At 34.3% G+C, this 24,285-nt stretch overlaps 1 protein-coding gene across 13 annotated transcripts in view; it reads right to left on the minus strand.

The window, feature by feature from the left end:
• VPS13A (vacuolar protein sorting 13 homolog A) overlaps positions 1-24,285 on the minus strand; it is a 218,647-nt gene that overhangs the window by 19,870 nt on the left and 174,492 nt on the right. For 10 of the 13 annotated variants that reach the window (XR_004959539.1, XM_036262045.1, XM_036262047.1 and 7 more), the window contains 10 exons: positions 23,386-23,491; positions 21,666-21,779; positions 19,788-19,933; positions 18,471-18,552; positions 15,227-15,340; positions 13,760-13,835; positions 13,509-13,672; positions 13,166-13,211; positions 12,934-13,057; positions 8,415-8,529 (listed from right to left, as the gene is read on the minus strand). Coding sequence is in view for 12 of the 13 variants with exons in the window: in XM_036262045.1 (XP_036117938.1) it covers positions 8,415-8,529; positions 12,934-13,057; positions 13,166-13,211; positions 13,509-13,672; positions 13,760-13,835; positions 15,227-15,340; positions 18,471-18,552; positions 19,788-19,933; positions 21,666-21,779; positions 23,386-23,491 (1,087 nt within the window). In the remaining variant the exon portion in view is untranslated. Of the gene's footprint in view, positions 1-5,782; positions 5,885-7,490; positions 8,225-8,414; positions 8,530-12,933; positions 13,058-13,165; positions 13,212-13,508; positions 13,673-13,759; positions 13,836-15,226; positions 15,341-18,470; positions 18,553-19,787; positions 19,934-21,665; positions 21,780-23,385; positions 23,492-24,285 lie in introns of those variants that run through there. The other 3 variants (XM_036262043.1, XM_036262049.1, XM_036262044.1) reach the window with 3 other exon arrangements.

Genomic DNA, 24,285 nt, shown 5'->3' on the forward strand with positions numbered 1-24,285 from the left:
ATTTTTGAAAATTTTTATGTCTCCTGTAAAATACTAAAATTGTAGATTGAGAATAAATTTTAGCTAACAGATTTATAAGAGAAATTTAGCTTTATCATGGAAGTACAGGTCTCTAACATTTTAATAGGAACCCCCAGTTTTCTTGAATATATTCAGAAAATCTTTGTAGACATGCAGTTAACAAGTTATTGATAGATGATAATTTATGGTAAAAAAAAACAGCATGCCTAATTAAGAAGACTATACTTAGCTAAATCTCTGTGTTTTTTAACACAAATAATGATTATAATATTTTGAATACTCAAATATTTAAGGTCTCTAAGATCCAGAGGAATAGTATGATGTAATTTAGTAGATGTCTATTACCATTTCACTGTTTAGAATATGTATATGCAATGAAGGTGGTTACATTAAAAATCAATTTTATGCCCGGCTGGTGTGGCTCACTGGTTGAGCATCGACCGACCCATGCACCAAGAGTTCGCTGGTCCAATTCCTGGTCAGGGCACATGCCCAGGTTGTGGGCCCAATCCCCAGTGCCGGGCATGCAGGAGGCGGCCATTCGATGTTCTCTCTCATTGATGTTTCCATCTCTCTCTTCCTCTCCCTTCCTTTCTCTCTAAAATCAATAAAGAAAATATTTAAAAAATAAAAAAAAATCAATTTCATACCATTTTTAAATATCTATTTTAAAACTGATATTCAGAGGTACACTTGCCATATATATGGGTCGATAAGAAATAATTGTTGAATAAATCACACTGCTTGAGAAATAATTATGGACATGAAAATGGTCTACCACATTAAAACAAAACAAACCATAAACACCTATATATGATAATCATAAATTATTCTAATTACTTCCTAACACAGACCTGTTTAAAATCATATTTTATTTTATTATTCAAGATTTTCTGTAATGTTTTGTATAGTACTGCTTGTACTCACTGTACTTCATGAACTAAAACATTTGTCCATTGAAATTAAAGATTAATGATCAAATATTTTTTCATTGATCTCCATGGATCCCAAAGGTGTAGGGACAGAATAATAAATCAAACCAACATTCTTGCCCTGGCCAGTTTGGCTCAAGGGTTAGAACATTGGCCCACGGACCAAAGAGTCATGGGTTCGATTCCAGTCAAGGGCATGTACCTTGATTGTGGTTCGGTCGTTGGCCCTGGTCAGAGTCATGTGGGAGGCAACCAATCAATGTGTCTCTTCTCACATTGATGTTTCTTTCTCTTTCTCCCTCCCACTCTATTGGAAGATAAATGAAAAAATATCCTCAGCTGAGGATTAAAAAATAACTGACATTCTTTTGTATATGTATTCCTATGTTCACTGCAACATTATTTGCAATAGTTAAGATATGGAAACAACCCATGTCCATCAATAGATGCGTAGATGAAAAAGTTGTGATACATACATACAGTGAACTATTACTTGGCTATAAAAAAGAATGAAATCTTACCATTTGCAACAGTATGGATGAATCTAGAGGTTATTATGCTAAGTAAAATAAATCAGTCAGAGAAAGGCAAATACATATCACTTCATTTACATGTGGAGTCTAAAGAACAAAATAAATGAACAAACAAAATAGAAACAGACTCATAAAGAGAACAGAATGGTGGTTGCCAGAGGGAGTGGGATGGGGGTTGGGAGGCTGGATGAAAAAGGTGAAGGAATTACAAGGTACAAATTGCAGTTACAAAACAGTCACAGGAATCTAAAGTGCAGCATAGGGAATATAGTCCATAATATTATAATAACTATGTATGGTGCCAGGTGGGTACTGCAAATATTGAGGGGAACACTTTGTAAAGTATATTACTGTCTAACCACTATTGTGTATACCTAAAACGAATACAAAATAATACTGAGTATAAACTGTAATTGAAAAATAAAACAAAATAAATTGACATTCTTTTTATATACCCATCATAAGTATTACCTGGTCTAAATGAATAATCTGTGTATCATATTTAGACCTCATAGAACCTTTAATATTTTTGAACAATTATAATAAAATATAAATTTTCAAGTAAATATACAAAATGAAAAACAGACGCTTGAAGGGACAGTAGAAAAAAGGTACTCAAATAACATTTGGGATGATTGTTTCTAGTCCTTCTCCCATTAACACAGAAGAGTATAATGCAAAATTTCACCACTGGGTTTAAATCAGATAAATTAGTACTATGGCTATTATAGCAATCATTTGTCTTAAGTGCACACGACCTTCGTATGTAAATATAATAGCACATACACTACAGCACATTGAACACTGATGTCCTAGTCACAGATCAACAAGGGCTCTATCTGTAAACTTGAATAACATGACTTTACAATCACTCAATATTGCATCAATGATGGGTGTTTTGAACTATTTCAAAAAGTAAAATTTGTAAAATCTTGATTATTTTAAATATAGGAACAAATTGAAATTTATTCTCACTTCCTGTTCCATGTAGAATATTGAAAGTTGGCAAAGTTCTGGATTTATATTTGTTTTATCTATGTGGAATATGAGCACTAACTAATAGTATGTACAGGCTTGTTTTATAAACTTATCCATGGTGACAGGTATCCACAACTTCAGGTAAATTCTTCTTCCTGACAGTTTTCTTTTTCTTTTTTGGTACGTGCCCCTAGCGGAAACCAAACCCGGGACCCTCTGGTCCGCAGGCTGACGCTCCAACCGCTGAGCCAAACCGGCCAGTTTACAATGTTAGTCAGGTGTCAAGTAGACACAGCAAAATAAAGAACAAGCGATGACTCCCTTAGAAAAGAGAAAACCTTTCCCTTTTTCTACAAGTAAGCCATGATCACATAAAAATTTGGACTATAAAGTTAAAGGACATGGAAAGTAATGGGATTACATACTCTTTCAAACAGCTTTCTCACTAGACTTTCTTATTAGATGGATATTTCCATTTTAAAGTTCTAATTATCTATAGAGCCACTAATAAACAAAGACCTGTTCATCTCATTAAAGTTCCAAAGTTGAACTCTTTTCTGTACATTTGATGAGGAATAAGAAGATATTTTTCTCTAGGCCCTATTTCTCCAACAAGAAAACTGTTGTAAAACAAAAAAACTCATTTTCTCTATATATATTTGATTAGGAATAAAATATATATTTTGTACAGGTCCTAAATCCCCATTAAGAACACATTGGGCCCTGGCCAGTTTGGCTCAGCGGTTAGAGTATTGGCCTGCGGTCCAGAGAGACCCGGGTTCGGTTCCTGCTAAGGGCACGTACCTCAGTTGCAGTTTGCCCCCGGCCCTGGTTGGTCATGCAGGTGGCAGCCACTCGATGTGTCCCTTTCACGTTGATATTTTTCTCTCTCTCTCTCTTCCTCTCCCTCCCTCCCACTCTATCTGAACAAAAAATGGAAAAATGTCCTTGGGTGAGGATAAAAAAAGAACACACTGGTGTACCCCTGGTCAGTGTGGCTGAGTTGGTTGAGCATCTTCCCGTGCACCAAAAGGTGACCGGTTTGAATCCCAGTCAGGGCAGATGCCCAGGTTGTGAGGTTCGATCCCTGGTCAGTTGGGGCTTGTTTGGGAGGCAACCAGTAAATCGATGTTTCTCACATCGATGTTTCTCTCTCTCTCGTGCTCTCCTTTCCCCTCTCTCTAACATCAATAAAACATATTTAAAACAAAAGAACATATTGGTGTAAAACAATAAAGTTATCTTTAGTCTTAAACATTTCCCCAATAAAAGGAACATAGTATTTTTTTAAGAAACTGGAAAAATAATACCTATGGTCAAAGTAGCTTAAAAAGATTATTTCTCTGCGACAGGAAAACACAAAGAACAAGAGAAATTATACCATCAAAGAACATATTTCCTGTCAAAGGGCTACAAACTTAAGAATGATGAATGAAGACTACAACAACAAAGTTTACTAGTTGCTAGAATATTGTTTTAAATATTTTTATTGTTTTATTTATTACGTAAATAAACGTGATCCTGCTTCCAATTTTCTTTTCATTAAAATGGCAAGTCACTGCTGAAACATTCAGAACTTTTTCCAGATAAATTCTTAAGGATCTTTCTGAAACCTGTACCACAGAATTAAGTGTGACAAACCAACCACAGGAAAGTCATTTAACAAGTAGTTTAGCACTTGCCCTTTTAGAAAGGCCTTGTACCTGGCAAAGTTAGAATGGAAGAAGCCAATAAAGATATTCCGCAGGTGTACACAATACATAACAACAGGCTATATTCTCTATAGCTTTTAGTAGAAGCAGCAGGCTTTGATTTTGGCCATGGGTGATAGAACAAGTGAATACATGGTAAATACAAATGGTCTCTGATACCAGTAGGGACTATTTTAATGGACACCGTTTTCATTTATTCACTTATTCCAAAAAAGATAAAAAAATTACTTTGATGAAAACAGTAAATTCTTTGTCCTTCACATATTTCTTAGTCCTAGTACACATGACCTTGGTTTTATATAATTAGAATGAAAGCTAGGCAAGTAGTCTTTCAAAAAAGGTGATAATTTTTTAGCTTCCTTTTCTGTGTGTTCAATATTAAAAAATGTTGTCATTTCCTAAGAACCAGAAAACAGAAATTTACAGAAATAAAATCCTGAAAACTTAAGAATTAGAAGAAATGTGGGCATCATGGACTGAATTAAGCCAGAAATTGAACAATTAAGGTAATTATTTGCTGCGATCTAATGGAAGTTCATTATAAATAAAGTGCTTAACATAAATCAAAGTAAGCACTCCTTTGTTGAACCAAAAGCACTGCAGTCATAAGGAATTAAACATTATACTACTAATAGTCATTGACTTTTTTGGAGGGCTTTTAAAAATAATACATCTGATATACCACGGTAATAGGACAAGACAGTTTCACTAAGTTGAAATTACAAAAGACAACAACAAAACCCTTCAATACACAAAACATTTGCTTATAGAGACGTAGATAACATTTTCCCAATATTATCAGGAACAATTATGCTTACTATAAAAATTCTTCTGTATCCCATATTAATTTGTATCATTTTATGATAGGGATATAATATATGAATATGTAAGTTAGTAAGTAAATATAATGACTGTAAAACCAACTTTGTTCACTGTTTCATTATATATACTGTATATATAAAATGAAATAAAAAGTAAACCACAGACAACTTTTTTCATTCTCAGAGTATAAATTATCACCTCTGTGACAAATCATAAATGTTCCTTATAATAGTCGTCCAAACTATATGATTTTGGAATAGAACAACAAATTCATATTTCTTTAAGTTATATAAGTTTATTATTAGAAGAAATTTGACAAAAATACTTTAAAAATGCTAAATAAATATAGATTATTGACTATTAGTATTATTATTGTTTTCTTTCTTTTCACAATGGTATTACATAATAGCCCAAACATGTACAAAGAACATTAAAAATGTCATTTTGCTAACAAATAAGCAGATAATTTAAATTAAGATAAAGCTAGATAACATTAATAAAAAATTTAAGTGAAATTAAATCTTAAAGACAAACTGTATTACAAACTGTAAGATATATACAAAAAATTCTATAGTATATAGTATCCTTTGGATGTAAGATACATTTTTCTGTGCTTAAGTAATGCAATTATATTTTGCTTTTTGAAATTGTGCATAAATATGTTTTGAAAAGAAAAAGTATTTTAACTCACTAAAAATGAGTTATATGGGTGTTATGGTAGCAGTCCTCCAATACATGTTAATGAAACATTTAAAATAAAATGACAAAGAACATATTAATTTTAACATTTGAGATCTGACTAATTATCATCATCATCATCATCATCATCATCATCATCTCTACTGCTACTGTGAGTCATAATCCATTCCCTGTAGACCTGAATTTTCTGCAAGCATGGTAAAGGAAAAAAGAAGCAAAATGATTAGATAAGTATGACAAATTCCTTGGAAAACATGTAAACTTATGAAATGTTCAAGGAGTCAAAATAATTTTGAAGCAGACACTTCAGCTCTGAGTAGGAACGTAATTATGGACATATTATATATCCACATCTTCAGAGTAAGACTAAACTCTGTTGGTTGCTACATTTAATGTACAAAATAGTTTGGTGATAACAATAAGGTATTCCGGGATATATTAGAATTATTCTACTTCTCTAGTAGGCAACTTCAATTTCCTACTAGGTAGCACTATAATAATGTGCTACTTTGTAGATAGAACAATACACAATGAAAGTGTATTTTATATTTAATTGTTATACAGGAGCATATATAATTTAGTGAACACAGAGATCTATTTTTAGAAAATTAGAAAATGAAAGGAGAAACATTTGAAAGTATTAAACATCTTCTAAGGCCACCATTGTTAAATCACTTAGATTAAATCTAAGCTGATGAGATTCTAAATCCTGTTTCTACATCATCTAATTCATTACCACAGTACTTATATATTTTAAAGTGTTTGCTAACAGTACAGTAATAGAGTACAGAAGTGCTGTTACAACCAAAGCAACTCCCCAGATCTTACATGCTAACCACAGACATCCTAAGGCATCTGGTAAATTCCTATAGGTAGTCTAGCTAATACTGTGTTTAATGCTCTTGTTGAAAAACAAGTAATAGATGACAAGGATTGTAAATTTTTAGTCATTTAACTATCTCTTTTAGCAATTAATGCTAAAATTGGCCTACTAAAAATAATATACATATTTTAAAAAATACAGTCAAAAGTCATGACCTTTAAATCTCAGTTTAAAGCTTCAGAAAACAATTAATGAAGGTATAGAATAAATTTACTTGTCAGTGAAAAATCAAGTCATCAACCACGAGAAATGTTTGCTATCTCATGGCTTTCTTATGTATTCAAAGCTATTTTCTAATAATGGCAATTCATTTCTAAACTCTCCTTACTATTCATCTTTACTTCCTATTAAGTTTATTAAAGTAGTTTCTTAAGAAATATTTTTAGTTTTTTAAAAGCTGATTTGATAACTATTCAATTTATTAAAACGTTAGTAACCTGTTAATTGTGTTCTAAAAAGGGAAGGCAGGTACTGAGTAGAAATGTATGTTTCAAATGTATGAGCCACAGGTTAGTTCTGCAACATTTCCATCTTCCAAAGAATAATATAGTGTCACTGTAGAGATTGTACAAAATGCCCTTGAGAGCAAAGCCTCTCATTTGATTGCCAGTTCCATTCAAAATAATATAGTATTATTTTGATGCTTTGAAAACATTTTAAACACAAAGCAAAATCACTTTACTAAATACCACACATTAATTCAATGGTTATGTTTTACTACATTAGATGAAAGCACATTTTATGCAAAATTACATACTCTGCATGCACTGAGCAAAATATTAAAGTTTTACATCTTTACCCTAATCATTTGAAACTCGACAATATTTAAAATTTCAAGGCTATAAAGGGTCATATTCCTGCAGTTTATTATTACCTTGAATATTTTCAAGTCTATACAACATAATGACTCTTTGTTTTAAAAAAAAATTAATTTAGTATTCCATATCTAAACCACACAAACTACTTAAAATTGGTATAACCTATTATGGTGTATATTAGCTACACCATAATCCAGATTTTTAAGAATTCCAATTTACTAGTAAGAAAGTTATCTAAACAGGTAAAAATATTCTACCTCCAAACTGTCTATTGTTCCAAAAGCTAATTTTCCTTACTAAAAGATGTTGGCTTTTTTGTGAACTACTTATTAAATTTCAAAAGATTTTTAAATGGACTACACGAGCATAAAGCAGTAAGAGGGTTTTGGTCACTTGAACATCTTCAAAAGAAAAGCATAAGAACCCAAGAATTCGAATAGCAATGGTCCTAATTTTTTCCTTATCCATGCCTAATTGGACTGAGAATTATATCTGGTATAAAAGCTCCTACTGGTTTGCTAAAGAGACGAAAGTACCCTAAACAGAAATGGTTTAATTGGCTAAAAAGTACCACCAACCATGAGGGTATAAAGGCACAATGACTTTCAACAAATCTAGCAAATCCAGCACAGAACTAAGAATACCCTATAAAAAGATCAGATTCACTAAAAATCCTATATAGAAATTACCAACACAAAAACTTTTCTTTGTATTCAAAACACTGAAACAGCTGTACGTAGCTTGTAAATTTTAAGACTAAAATCTACTGTTGGCTTTCAGTTGCAAAGTCATGCATTAACTGTTTTCATATCAAACTTTTTGATGCCTGTAAAAAAGAAAAAAAATCTTATAGTAAATAAATGTATATTAAAACCTAAGTAAATATAAGAAACTTATAAATGGAATTAAGCAAAACCTATAGAAGTTCAAATAATCTAATATACATTTAAAGCATTATATAGCTACTTTTAATAAAGCTACATTAATCTTAACTTATAAGGTACTTCTTCGCCCACCTGTAACATTTGATTTCCAGTACCATCCCTCAACCTGTAAGGTCTGATGACTCCATCTTCATTAAAAAACCGAGGGGGTCGGAGACTCTCCACTTCATCAGAAGTCTCTGTAGCCCTAGAGGAAAAAATATATAACTTGATTTTATAAAAATATTTAAAAATTCATAAGTAGTCTTTAAAATGAAATTACTAAAAATAATCTTCTTTTGGAAGATTAAAATAAGACTATTATATCATTTTTATTTTAAAATTTGCCTTTATGACATTAATAATGTAAGTTCTCTAGAAAAATGTAGAAGTTTGTTTAGAGCATCTCTTGGACTTTCTTTGTAGATCAGAGAATCAGCAAATGATGAGCACTGCTATTCCTTTTTCTATGATATTACCTAGTTCCTCCAGTACAATGTTAAATATAAGAGAGGATTTCAGGCATCCTTTCTCATTCCTAAATTAAAGGGAAAGCTTTTAGGAGTTCTCCATGAAGTACAGACGTTAACAACACTTTTGTTCTGTTTTTTTAAAGGCACCTTTTTTCAGGCTAAGGAAGTTAATTTCTTTTCTTTTTTTTTAAATCCTCACCCGAGGACATTTTTCCGTTTTTTGTTCAGATAGAGTGGGAGGGAGAGAGAGAGAGAAACATCGACGTGAAAGGGACACATCGAGCGGTTGCCACCCGCACGACCCAGCCAGGGCCAGGGACAAACTGCAACCAAGGTACGTGCCCTTAGCGGGAACCGATCCCGGGTCTCTCTGGACCACAGGCCGATGCTCTACTGCTGAGCCAAACCAGCCAGGGCGGAAGTTAATTTCTACACTTAGTTCTTATAGCCCTTTTTAGGTTATTGTTAATGTTTCTGAAAATCTTGAATGGACAATGAATTTTAAATAAGGATTTTTTTCCTCATCATTGTTGTGATCATATCATTTATTTTCTTCTAATCTAAATGCTATAAATCCCATTGCATGGTTTTCTAATGTTCAAATACCTCATATCCATCACACTGCTACTTGGTTTTGATATGTATTGTTTGAAACACACATATGCATTGAATTTAATACTGTAATATTTTATTTAACATTCTGACTGTATGAACCTATAGGAGAATGGTCTATTTGTTCTTTATTCAACAAATATTCACATTCAATAAATATTAATTTACTATATAAAAATACTTTAGCACATAATGTATCTGCATGTATAGATACATATATATGGACAGTATCTCCAATTAAAAGCAGAGATTGGAAGAATAGATAAAAAATATGATCCAATTATACGTACACTGTTCATAAAAGACTGACATTAGTCAAGACACAAATAAATTGAAAGTAAAAGGATGTAAAAAGATATGCTTCATAAACAATGATCAAAAGAAAGCTGGGCCCAGCTGGTGTGGCTAAGTGGATTGATGTTGTCCCATAGACTAGGAAGTCCCAGTTTGGTTCCTGGTCAGGGAACATGCCTGGGGTTGCGTGCTCAGTCCCCAGCAGGGGGTGTGCAGGGGGCAGCCTATCGGGTGTTTCTCTCTCACATCAATGTTTCCCTCTCTAAAAAAAAAAAACAAAAAAAAACAATAAAAACATATTTTTAAAAAGAGAGTTGGAATGGTTATACTAAGATAAAAAAAAATTAGACTTTACACAAAAAAAATTCTTATTAGACACAAAGAAGGACATTTTATCAAGAAAAGGGTCAATACATCAAAAATGTACAAAAACTACAAATATGTAAGTACTTAACAAAAGAGCCCCTAAATATACAAAGCAAAAACTGACAGAACTGAAAAGAAAAAAAGATAATTTAAAATTCAAATACCTATTTTAATATTCAACTTTCAATAATGGATATCAAACAGAAGATCAGCAAGGAAACAGAAGACTTGAACGAACACTGTAACTCATTAGACCTGACAGACATTTATAGAATACTCAATCAGATAGCAGCAAACCACATATTCTCATTAAGTGCGCATAAAACTTTCTCTAGGACTGACTATATATTAGACCATAAAATTTGTCTCAATAAATATAAAAGTACTGAGACATACAAAGTATGTCATCTGACCACACAGAATAAAATTAGAAATCCATATGAAGAAAATTTGGGAAACTCACAAATTTGTAGAAGTAAGTCAAATCCATATGGCTTCTCTAGTGAATTATATCAAATGTTTAAAGAAAAATGAACACAAATCCTCTACAAACTCTTCCCAAAAAATAAAGGGGAGAAAACACTCCCTAAATCATTCTATGAGGATGGTATTATTCTAATACCAAAACCAGACAGAGACATTACAAGAAAACTACAGACCAACATCTCATAAACACATAGGCAAAAATCCTTATAAAACAAAAAAAAACTTAGCAAACTAAATCCAGCAGCACATAGTGAGGATTCCCTGAACATCTTTTATATAAAATAACCACCATCCTTCCCCAACCACTTTGGAGCGCTTTATGACTTTTAGTCTGCTTTATTTTTCTTCTGAGAATTTCTCACCATTTAGTACATCATATATTTATCAGTTTACTTATTTCCATCTATTACTCTCCCACTTGAATATAAGCTGCATGAAGACAGGGACTTTGCCAGTTGTGTTCATTTCTGGTTCCCTGAATGATTAAAAACACTGTCTAGACATACAAGATGCTCTCTAAAATGTGGTGAATCAATAAATATTTATATATTATAGGAAGCTTGTTAACTGTTCAGATCATTTTACTTTAATTTTTTCCTTGATATATTAATTATTCAGGGAAATGTTAAATTCTTCCACCATTATGGAAGATTCGAAAAATTTTTGTAATTTTGTCCATTTTTGCTTTATAAAGATTGAGTCTACTGTAAGTTGAGTGCAAGTTCAAAACTGTTACTATCTCATTGTTCAACTGTTCTTTTTATCATTAGCTAATTATCTGATTTATCCAAAATAATGCTTTTTTGGCCGTAAGATCTATTTCATCTAATACATCTATATAGTAATCCTCTTCAGAAATAACATTAAAATGCTTAATGTCGCCCTGGCCAGTTTGGCTCAGCGGTTAGAGTGCCGGCCTGCGGTCCGGAGAGACCCGGGTTCGGTTCCCGCTAAGGGCATGTACTTCGGTTGCAGTTTGTCCCCGGCCCTGGTTGGTCGTGCGGGTGGCAGCCACTCGATGTGTCCCTTCACATCGATGTTTCTCTCTCTCTCTCCCTTCCTTTCTCTCCCTCCCATTCTATCTGTACAAAAAGTGGAAAAATACCCTCAGGTGAGGATTAAAAAAAAAAAAAAAAAATGCTTAATGTCTATCAGTCCCTTCTCAAATTGTATATTTTAAAAAAATATTTTAGTTCTAATGTTGTTTTTATACAGTTCAATTATATTTATCCACCAATTTATATTCTTAACATTTGATTCTTGTAACCCACTTCTCCTTTCTGCTTTCAAAGTCCTTCTTCAAAGTACATCCTTTATTAGTTTTTAGTCTTATTTTTCTAAAAATATTTTATTTTGTTTAAAGGGAGTGTAGCTGGGTATAGATTACAAAGTTTAGATAACTGTGAGGTTATTCTAGCAGTTCTGGGTAGGCACCTGCATAGATCTCTGTGTACTGTGAATTCCTAATGTTTCATTGACTTTTGATCTTCTCTGATGACTATGACTCAACACATTATATTTGTGAAACTGATGTTACAGGTAAAAGAGACTGAACCCTTTTTTCCTATCTTACTTCTAAATTAGAAAACTGGAAAACCCAAAATGATGGTAAAGCAGTATGAAATACTGACTGGAGAGGAGCAACTCATACAATAACAATACTTATCTCTATAGAGCAAGAAGCAAAAGAAAATACAAAAGGAAACAGATTAAGAAGATATCCACCCACCTAATTTTCTAAATTAGGTCTCATTAAAAGGAATAAAACACAGAACAAAAAATAAAACAAGAAAAAAAGAAATTAGGTCTCATTAGCATGAGTTTAATCAACTGCAGGACGTATTGCAAATTTCTAGAATAGAGGTAACAATAACGCAAATACTAAATTTCAGTCTTAAGCTACATTTAATTTGAGGAAGAAAGGACATATTTTAAAATTTGTGCAAATGAAGAGAAATAGAGGAAATGGATATAATAGTCTTTAACAAAGAAATATCATAAAGGAAGGGTGAACACAAACGAGTTTGAACCCAGAACAGAAAATGCTATTCTTTGTTCCCCCAAACAAGGCAACGATATTATATTTGCTAATTTTAAAGCTGAAAGGTAGTATTACATTACTGTAATGTATTTTGATCAAGATAATGAAAAGCTTGCTTGCTAAACCTTTCCTGCCAACGATGCTGGAATGAATGAGGAATAAAGGAAAACTTGATCAAGTTGAAATGATATGATGGGAACAACTTAAAAAAATATCAAAAGTAATTAGGAAGATCATACGCAACTTGCTTATTATAGGTTTCATAACTAAGTGCCTCAAGCTCAACAGCAGGTTAATTTCATTTCTCATGGTTTAAGCATTTTACTCAAAGAAAATTTACCTTTTGATTCCTTGAAATGTACTGCTAGCCATGTCTATGATGCCTCCAGTTGGTCTTGCCACTGCTCCAACTAAACCTTTCCCAACACCTTTAAAGAAACCAGCTGCTCCTTCTTTTTGAGCTCCTTGAAAAAAAAAGACAAAGTTTTAGACAATTAAATTATGAATGAAAATTGAATCAACTTGTGAAAGACTGGGTAACATGTATCACGCAAAGAAACTATTATACTTGCCTTTGATTGGTTTTGTAACAATTCCTGTTATGCCACTGACAAACCCCTAAAAGGAAAGCATAATTGAAAACATAAAACTTTCAGATGATGCCTTGATGAACCAAGTCTGGTTTACAAAAAAAAAAGAGTTCCAATTTCGAGATACCATAAGAATTAACATGTTTCCTAAGCATTTTATTTAAACAGAATGCTTTTGATGGCTACTGAGATGTTTTATATAGGCCACAACCCACTGCTCCTTCAACACCTAATTCTTGAAGGAGTAAAAGTTTTCTGTCTTTTTTCATATTGTGGCTTTAAAAGGTATTTCCTATAATGTTCACAATCCTGAAGAATGTCTTACAGAAACTAAGCCTTTTCCTCCACGAGTGATGCCTTCTCTAAGACCAGCTGGTTGCTTATTCATGGCTTCTCTTCTCTTCTGCTGGTAGTCTTCATCCATAGTTATGGCTGCTACTCCTTTAGCCATAGCACTGGTGATTTTGGAAGCAGCACCTGCTAACCCACCTGGCAGAAAGGACCATATCTTTAATAAAAGCAAATACATCATTACTTTCTAGCATAATCATACTTGGGAGGCATTCTGTTTCTTACCAACAGCTCCCCCAACCAATGCCTTCAGTCCTAGCGCCATTCCCTCCACAAACTCTTCAGGACCCTGGATGGCTCCCTAAAGGGTCAAAAATAACAACGAATAAGATTATGTTCATTTTTAAAGGTGAACTAATTGACATAAATGAGGAAATAGTAGCGACAGAAAGAATAAAGATGTCTCTGAGAAAGTGACATCAGTAGAAAACTTCACATTAACAGAAGTCTCAGAGTATTTCTTGACACCAGAAGTGAAAAGGATTAAAGGCTGCAAATTAATCAGAACTTAGAAAGAAGTAGGACTATTCACCCAAGTGTACAAAAGATGTTTGTTCTGCATTGTAAGTTATATGATGAAAAAGTGAACATACCACTTTTGATAATTTTTTTACAAAATAAATAAAACTCGTTAATTCTTAATATATCTCATGTTTTAAATTACATTGCACAAAATAAATGAGAGTTTTGCTATATTTTTCATTATCGTCTACTCATAATAACCCTCATAGAAGGGTTTTGAACATACTGAGAGAAATTTTTAAGGCACATAAAAAAATCTTAATTTTTGCCACTAATTAAGATTGCTTTGCCCTGGCCGGTTTGGCTCAGCGGTTAGAGCATCAGCCTGCGGTCCAGAGAGACCCGTGTTCAGTTCCCGCCAAGGGCATGTACCTCTGTTGAAGATTGTCCCTGGCCCCGGTTGGGGTTGTGCGGGAGGCAGTCACTTGACGTGTCCCTTTCATGTCGATGTTTCTCTCGCGCTCTCTCTCTCTCTCCCTCCCACTCTATCTGAACAACAAAAAAAAGGAAAAAAAGGAAAAATGTCCTCAGGTAAGAAATTAAAAAAAAAAAAGATTGCTTTACACTGTGCCAGCTTGCAGCATTATTTTATTGTGCAGTATAAGACTGCTTGTCCATGACACTCTTCCTTCTACTACAGTGTGAAGTTTAGCCACCTTTAATATTCCAACAGAACACTTAAAATTCAGCATACTTTTGCCCTGGCCGGTTTGGCTCAGTAGTTAGAGCATCGGCCTATGGTCCAGAGAGACCCGGGTTCGGTTCCTGCTAAGGGCATGTACCTCGGTTGCATTTTGTCCCCAGCCCTGGTTGAGCTGTGTGGGTGGCAGCCACTTGATGTGTCCCTTTCACATCGATGTTTCTCTCTCTCTTCCTCTCTCCCCCTCCCACTCTATCTGAACAAAAAATGGAAAAAATGTCCTTGGGTGAGGATAAAAAAAAAAAAAAATTCAGCATACTTTTGTAATGTCTTAAGTTTAAAATTTGAGGTAAAAGGTAAAAATTTCCTCCCAAATTTCTCAAAGTTCTTACCATTCATTGTTTGCTACAAAATAATGTCCCTTTGCAGTGTCTCCCAAAATAGATTTACATCTATGACTCAACAACTGGAATGCATTTTTTCAAAAGTTTTAGTGTGATATGTTGTACAATGCAAGAATACTATTTCACCTGGTAAGGTTCATAGAAAAATGCTTCTACACCTTCAGAAAATTCTCTAATCAAGCCAAAGGGATTTCCCAGAACTTCAAGTCCAAGAATGAGTACATACATCTGCTTAATAGCCTAAAAATAAAATATGAACATTAATTAATTTACATAATCAGACTTAATATTTTTCTTATTTTTAGTATACATATCCAATTTCTCAGGTTAACACCCTTATCATCGATTTCAACACCTCAACCATATTCGTCACTAGTCATAGTTTTTAAAAAGCAATTCAGTGCTAGAGTATTAGAAATAATATGAAATATTTACATAATGCATTATTTTCAAAATATCTGTGTGACAGGTGTTACTTCTACCATCATTTTACAGACTGGAGAAAGATACAGGTCAAATGATACCCACGGCCACACAAGCGTTAAATGGCAAAACTGGGATCCAAACCCCAGCCTCTTGAGTCATGCTCAGTGATCTGTCCACTATTCGACAATTGTCTCATGCTCTATAAGTTATTTCAAAATACTGGAGTCTTTCCAAAAGTGGAAAAAAATCCACTAATATATCTAGCAGACTCAACAAGGCAATTACATTAAAAATACCCTGTGTTCATCAGTTACTAATAGTCTCCCTTGAACCTATGTTTTTATTTTTATATTTTACTTTTTAAAATCTTTATTGTTGAATGTATTAGAGATGTTCCTCATTTTTCCCCCATTGACCCCCTCTTCCTCATTCCCGCCCCCCTCCCGCCTTTTCCCACACTATTGTCTGTGTCCATTGGTTATGCATATAAGTTCTTTGGTTTATTTCTTCCCACCCTCCAACCCCTTTCCCTCTGAGGTTTGTCAGTCTAGCAATGAATTTGTACTTCTTAATCCCTTCACCACCAACAAAATGTTCTCTGTATCTATGAGAATGTTTCTGTTCTGCCTGTTCATTTTGTTTGTAGATTCCATTGTTGATAGATATGTATTCATTGCCATTTTGTTTGTTCATATATTTTATCTTTTTCTTCAAAAAGACCCTTCATCATTTCATATAATAATGGTTTGGTGGTGATGAACTCCTTTAACTTTTTCTTGTCTGGGAAAGTCTTTATATGGCCATCGATTCTAAATGACAGCTTTGCAGGATAGAGTAATCTTGGTTGTAGGTTCTTGTGTTTCATCGCTCTGAATATTTCTTGCCACTCCCTTCTGGCCTGCAAAGTTTCTTTTTAGAAATCAGCTGACAGCCTTGTGGGAACTCCCTTGTAGGTAACTAGCTGCCTGTCTCTTGTTGCTTTTAAGATTCTCTGTCTTGAACCTTTTGCATTTTGATGATGTGTCTTGGTGTGGGCCTCTTGGGGTTCATCTTGTTTGGGACTCTCTGCGCTTCCCAGACTTGTATGTCTGTTTCCTTCACTAAGTTAGGAAAGTTTTCTGCCATTATTGTTTCAAACAGGTTTTCGATTCCTTGTTCTCTCTCTTCTCCTTCTGGCACCCCCAAGATGCGAATGTTGGCACGCTTGAAGTTAGTTGTCCCAGAGGCTCCTTACACTATCCTCATTTTTTTGGATTCTTTTTTTTTTTGCTGTTCTGATTGGGCTTTTTTTGCTTCCTTATATTCCAAATCGCTGGTTTGCTTCTTGGATTTACGTACTCTACTATTGAATCTGTGTAAATTATTCTTTATTTCAGTTAATGCCTCCTTCATTTCAGACTGTGCATCCATCATTTCTAACTGGTCCTTTTTTATGCTCTTGAGGCCCTCACTGAGATTCTCACTGAGTTCACTGAGCATCCTTATAAACAGTATTTTGAACTCAGCATCTGTTAGGTTGCTTATCTCCATTTTGCTTAGTTCTTGTCTTGGGTTTTGTTCTGTTCTTTCATTTGGGACCTGTTCCTTTGTCTCCTCATTTTGGCTGCCTCCCTGTGTTTGTTTCTGTGTATTACTTAACGAGAGGTATGGGGCTAGCTGAGACTAGATGCTGCTTGTTTGAAAGAATTTAGGAAAATCTGAAGCAGGATCCAAGACAGGCCAATCCTATGGTTAAGCAACTGGCAACAGCTTGGGTGGGCCTGAAAGTTGGGTGGGGCGGGCCTCAGGGAGTCACCAGGGCGGGGCTACCAGTGTGAGCCAGGTTGCTGGAGTCCCAGATATGGTGGCTGTCTGCTGCCCCAGGGAAGGGCTCACCAAAGGAACAAAGGCCTCTGACACCACCTTTGTCCGGGAGTTAGCCCCCTCTCCAGCCCTCGCTCCAATGCCAAACAGCTCAGTTCTTCCCTGTGTGTCTCTGGTGCCCCTCAAGCTGCCTCCCCTCCAAGCTTAGAGGGAGAGAGTCCGATAAGTCCGTGCGCGGGCCCTTTAAGGAGCTGCCTGGGGCTCCAGCCGCTTCAGCTTCCCTGAGCCTCAGTTCCCGCTGGTTTTTCCAGCCAGAAGTTATGGGGATTCTCTGCACTGGAACCCTGAGCGGGGCACCTGGTGTGGAACAGGGACCCCTCAGTCCTCAGGGAGGACCTTCCCAGCCGAGGTGTCCTCCTGATTTTTATCCGCCACACGTGGGTGTGGGACCAGCCTGTGTGCCTCCGCCCCTCCTACCAGTCTGGATGTGGCTGCTGCTTTAATTCCGTAGTCGTAGGACTTCCATTCAGCTTGATATCAGGCGGTTTTGAATGACGGTTCTTCTGTAGTTTAGTTGTAACTTTGATGTGGTTGTGGGCGGACGCGATACCGTGTTTACCTACGCCCCGCCCTCTTGACTGGAAACGAGCCTATTTTTAAGTAAGTGTGGTGAATTACTTAATATTTTATTTAAAGGTTTATATCTAGTCCACACTGATCCAGAAAAGATTTCAGTATGTGGCTAAAAATTAGAAGGACAGAAAACTGAAATGGTCATTAGTTTCAATTTCTTTAATTTTTTTTTTCATTTTTACTTATTGAGTTTAGAGAAAGAGAAGGCGGCAGAGGGAGAGAGGGAGAAACATTAATTTGTTGTTCCACTTATTTATGCATTCACTGTTTGATTCTTGTATGTGCCTTGAGTGGAGATCGAACCCACAACCTTGGAGTATCAAGATAAACCTCTAGCCAACTCACCTACCCAGCCAGAGCCTCTTTCTACAATACTGAAAATAAAAAACATGCTTTAAAATTTGAAGATGGCTAATAACTTCCTTGCCAAATCTACATCATATACATAGACACCCACTGTTTCTGTTTTATATCATTCTGCCCCTTTGTAAAACAATCTCAGACAAACCTGTTTCGAATAGTGTCTTACTACTTCAGACTGTAGTTCAGATGTTGTATGAAATTGGTAGTTGAGTTCAAAAAATGCAAGCCTGAAAAAAACACACATGTAAATGTATAAGTGTGTGCGTATATGGAGGGAGGGAGAGATGGCTACAGAGGGAGAGAGGGAGGGAGGGAGAATTTTTAATATTAAGGTTTTATTTTCTTTTGATTTTTTCTCTGAATCTTCTCTTTTAGTACATTTCCCAATGTCAATCAGAAAATCTACTCTTTTACATACATCTCTGCACATTCTGGTCAAAGAAAGCTCTAAAAATCTGGTAAAAGCTATGGATGTTATCCTCCGAAAAGCCGCCTACATACATATATTTTCCACATAGTTTAGAGGATTCAGAGACCTTTTGGATCCCACTCATGGACATGAACTTATATTTTTCAACTCTGTCCTATCATGGCCCAACATAGAAAATGTCCTTGACACGCTGAGACAAAGGGAAGAGGTAGCTCAAGAATGATCAGGGTGCAGTAGCTGCAGGGCCTGCCCAATCAGCGGACAGCTGTCGAATGAAGGTAAATTTACTTATAACCTATTCCCAGCATATACCCAATCAACTAATTGGGAAGTTCTATGCTAGCAGATAAGACAGTATCAAGATTAGAAATCTCATTTTATTCCCGATGTGATGTCTTCAAAACCTATGTTCTTTAATTTGACTGTTACCTAACTTTATCCAGACTTAGAGTTATCTCCAATTGGACTCACTGATTCTCACTACTGTTCTTAGTAAGAGTTCTAGGGGCTACCTGAAAAGGGCATTCTCATCAAAAGTCTCTACTCAGACTGAGTCTCTTTGATGAGATACTTTAATAGCTCCCACTATGCCTCATATTAAAATGTAAGTTCCTGACTTTAACATTTAAACATCCCTTCATTTCCCCTGTCATGACATTCATTTTTTTCTAGTCATATGCTCTGAAGAGTCTTGATCTCATAGGCCTTGAAGTCACATCTTTAAGCACCACTGCTCTGGGCACAAACAGTTTCTTAGGAATTCTTCCCTCAGCCAGACAGGGAAGAATGTTAATGCTTGAACATGCATGACCCCCGTCCCTATTTCTTAAGGAACTTATTTAACAATTAATTTGTTATTTAATAGTTAAGGGTGAGAGCAGGCGTATATTACCTAAATTATATTCAATTTAACAGCAAAAACCATATTGTGCCTAAGACCTACGATGTACTTTACACATTTTCACTTACACATTTTTCGGTAAACATAAAAAGGACTTTTCATCAATTTATATATTTGAATATTAAACATACTTAAAAACTACATCTTGTACATCTGTAAGGGTGGCACCAATACTCTTCAGCAAAAGATTTAAAGAACGAATGGCAAGCAATCCTTCATGTTGTTCTGAATCTTTAGCTGCTTCCTTACCGGACCTCAGCGAGACACTTAAATGCAACTAATGAGATTAAGAGAGAAATATTTAAATCAGTATTTTATAATGACATTATCAACATTTAATATTCAATTTTACTTTAAATTCACTACACTACAAATAAAATGTCAAAGTTTTCAGGACTATGCCAAAATTAATAAGTGAAAAGTTAAAAAGATTTGAAATTGAATGCAGTTCTTTTTAAATTTTAAATTCAGCAATGTAAGATAATATGATATTTAAGTTCAATACCATTCTTTTGGCAAAGCTAGGAAAATATTAATTTTTATAAATTTTTAATAATAATCTAGAAGTGAAAGTTGTTGAAAATAACTCAAATATTTGTATGTATATATATGCTGTATACACAGCTGTACAATAATTTTCTTCAAGTATTCTGCAACTCACAGAAACTTTGTATGGAGAACTTACATTTTTTTCTTTTCTTTTTAATTTAATTAATTAATTAATTTTTGTTAAAGATGTTTCTCCTTTTTTCCCTAAAATACATACAATACAAAAGTGCTTTTAACTGGCTTCATTCTTCTAACTTAATTCTAATAGTTGAAACATTCACTTGTGGAGATATCTGAGTTATTTTCAACAACTTTCACTTCTAGATTATTATTAAAAATATATAAAAATTAATATTTTCCTAGCCTTGCCAAAAGAATGGTATTGAACTTAAATATCATATCATCTTACATTGCTAAATTTAAAATTTAAATTTTAAATTTAAAATTCCGATCCCCCGCCCCCGGTCCCCAACTTTGTTGTCCATTTCCATTGTTCACACATACATGCATATAAGTTCTGTGGTTTACCTCTCCCCTACCACCCCCTCTTCTGGGGATTGTCAGTCTGTACCCCACTTCCATGTCTCTGGGACTACCCCATTCCTCAGACTGTTATGTTGGAGAACTTACATTTAATTCCATTCAATCTTCAAATCTCAAATCAAGTTGAAACTTATATACTATGGTTAATACTGTATTGCATGTTTGAAAGTTGCTAAGAGTTAGTAAATCTTAAACGTTCTCATCACAAAAAAACAAATTATAATACTTATAGTGATAGATGGTAACATATTGTGATGAACATTTCACAGTATATACAAATATCAAACGATTACACTGTACACCTGAAATGAATTTAATGTTATGTGTCAATTAAAAGAAAAACTTATACACACATCATACATAAAATTTAGAAAACTGTCATTAAACACCTTAACACTAAAGTAATATAAGGACAGGTCAAGACATAAACATATATTGCCCTGGCAGGTTTGGCTCAGCAGTTAGAGGACCAAAGGACCCAATAGTCGCGGGTTTGATTCTCAGTCAAGGGCATGAACCTGGGTTGCAGGTTTGATTCCCAACTCCAGTCAGGGTCATGTAGGGGGCAACCAATCGATATGTCTCTCACATCGATGTTTCTCTCTCTCTCTCCCCTACTCCCTCCCTATCTAAAAATCAGTGGAAAAATATCTTCGGGTGAGGCTTTAAAAAAAAAAAGACAAACATATGAACACATGCTGTGGGTGACTCCACTATTATTTCCACATGGTGAAAATTATTATAATAAAAATTTTAAAGAATTATTGCTTTGTTATTTATTTATATTTACAATTGTTAAGTTAAAGAATTTATAAACTATCAAAGAACATGATTTAAATATTATGTCCGCCCAACAGTCAGTAAATTTGCTATTACCTAGATTATCACAGATAATAAAAATAACCTTTTTTCCCTACCTTGATAGGAGATATATGAAAGTATTCATAGAGACTGACTTGTGATGAATCTACTAATGAAACTGTTTTATATCCTTCTTGGAAAACTTCTAAATCTTTATGAAAAAGTTCAACCTATAAAGAAACATATAATATTAAAAACTTAAAGGACCTATCTTCATAAAGAATTTAAGCCAACAGAGCACACACTGCAGAACACTCCCTTATAACATCAAGATACATTATTCATAATTAGAAATTTACTGCCTCAGAAGAGAAACTAATATTTCTATTGTTAGGAAAGTTCTGTCTGTCACTCACAAACCAATAAGCATTTCTTCTGTTTCCATCCAATGGATTAAAAAATGCTAGGCTTTTCCCAATGTGACTATAATTGTTTTTCGGCCACTAATCTAATCCATCAACACTTTTACAGGACTATTTTTTCAAATACACTGTCCACTTCTAGCTTTTTGCTTAGTGCCTTACTGACATCTACAGAGGCCATTATTATAATCAAAAAAAGGGGAAAGGCACTTAAAATAATTTTGCACAAAGTGATTAATTAGTTAGACAATCAATACTGCTTTTCTTCCAAACACAAATCTAAGTTACTTCTATGTGTTGAGAAATAGCCCAACATTCACATTTTAATCTATTAACAAATATATCAAAATGACAGCCTTATTGAAAGTATCTAAAAAAAACGACTTCTGGGATGATAGCTCCCCAATGAAACTGGTGAAATTTATTAAAAAATAAAACAAACAAAAAACAGCCCTGGCTGGTGTGGTTCAGCAGTTAGAGCATTGGCCCTTGGACTGAAGGGTCGAGGGTTGACACGTATCCAGGTTGCAGGTTCAATCCCCAGGCCTGGTTGGGGTCGTGCAGGAAGCAACCAATTGATGTGTCTCTCTCACATCGATACTTCTCTCTCTCTCCCCACCCCTCCCTTCTACTCTATCTAAAAATCAGTGGAGAAATATCCTCAGGTGAGGATTAACAAAAAGTAAATTAAATTAAATTAAAAAATAAAAAATAAATAAAACAGACAGTTCTTAATCTCTTCTCAAAGACACAGACTTCATTTACAAAGAAGTTCAAGCCTAAGAAGTACTCTAGGAGCAGTGCTTATCAACCTTCTTCATCTCATGGCATACATAAACTAATTACTAAAATTACTAAATATATTTTTGGCCGGCCTGACCAAAAATATGGTATAATTTTGATTCATTCACACTGGATGGCTACTGTTGTGTTGGCTGTTGAAAATTTTTATTTGATAATGTAAGGGAAAAGAGGTCAGTGTCCCTGACTAAATAGTCAAGTATTGAATGTTTTAAAAATTCTTGCAGCACACCACTTGAAAATTGCAGTTCTAAATTATTAATCTAAACACAAGTAACCCAGGAAAGTAAAATAGGAAAAAACAATAATGTAAACATGACTGATTATCCTCGTCCTCCTACTAGTGGTGTAAAACCTTTCTTCCTATTTGCAATCTCACTTTAAAAAGACTATTTTAATTTGTTTTGCTTCTATATAGTCTTGCTTAAGATTATTCTTAACTTGTCTTCTATAATCTGAAAATGTGATTTCTACCAATGTACTCACCACAGAATAAAATTTATATTTTAAAAATGAAACTAATTTAACACTTTTAAGAATTTATAAGGATATCATTTTTCTCAGTCCTCTTCCCTTAATCCTTTCCCTCAATGCGACTACTGTTAAGTCTTACCTCTGTTTTTTCAGTTCCTTCAGCTTCTGTCATAAGTTCTGCTAAAGCATAGACAAACCCAAGATCTAACCTGAGATCCATTTCTTGGATCAACACTTTGAAGTACCTGTGTTACAAAGTACAAAACATTAAATATCATCAATTAACTGTATTAAGAAAATTAGATGAGAAAAAAAGTATTAAATATTACAATGTTAAAACTTAGGACTTTCTGGAGGAATGTCATGGAAACACTGTTCATAATAGCAACAAACTCAAGTATGAAAATGTCAATAGAGAGGAAATTTATAAGTAAACTCTGGTGTAGTCATATAACATTATTTATTAGTGTTTATGAACAAACTCTAGTTACATAGCACAAAATGAATACATTTTAGTAAAAAGTTTAATAAAAAGAGCAAGTCTCAGGAGTATACATACAGTTTGAAAATTTTTTTAACTGGGGGAGGGCAGGAAGGAGGAGGAAGACTAAGAAGCATAATATTTACGTACACATAAACAATAAAACTATAATTTAAAAAGCAAGGGAATAGCCCTGGCCCATGTGGCTCAGTTGATTGGAGTTTGATTCTCAGGGCACATATCTAGGTTGTGGGTTCAAGAGGCAACCAATAGATGTTTCTCTCTCATATCAGTGTCTCTTCCTCTCACTTCCTCTCTCTCAAAAAAAATCAAAGAAAAAGCCTATCGGGTGAGGATTTAAAAAACAGAATCAAGGGAATAAAGGCAGTGTTTTTCTTGGTGATAGGGTCAAGAAAACAAAAAATAGGGGAATAAAACATATATAGATGTTTCTGTAAATGTTAGATTTCTTGGACTGGGTGGTGACTTAATTTGAAAATATTCTTTTCTTTCTTATTTCTAACACTATTTAGTAATTATAGAGAACTTAAGAAAGAA

This window comes from Molossus molossus, unplaced genomic scaffold (genome assembly GCF_014108415.1).
Source record: "Molossus molossus isolate mMolMol1 unplaced genomic scaffold, mMolMol1.p scaffold_m16_p_14, whole genome shotgun sequence".
In the NCBI taxonomy this organism is placed as follows: Eukaryota; Metazoa; Chordata; class Mammalia; order Chiroptera; family Molossidae; genus Molossus; species Molossus molossus.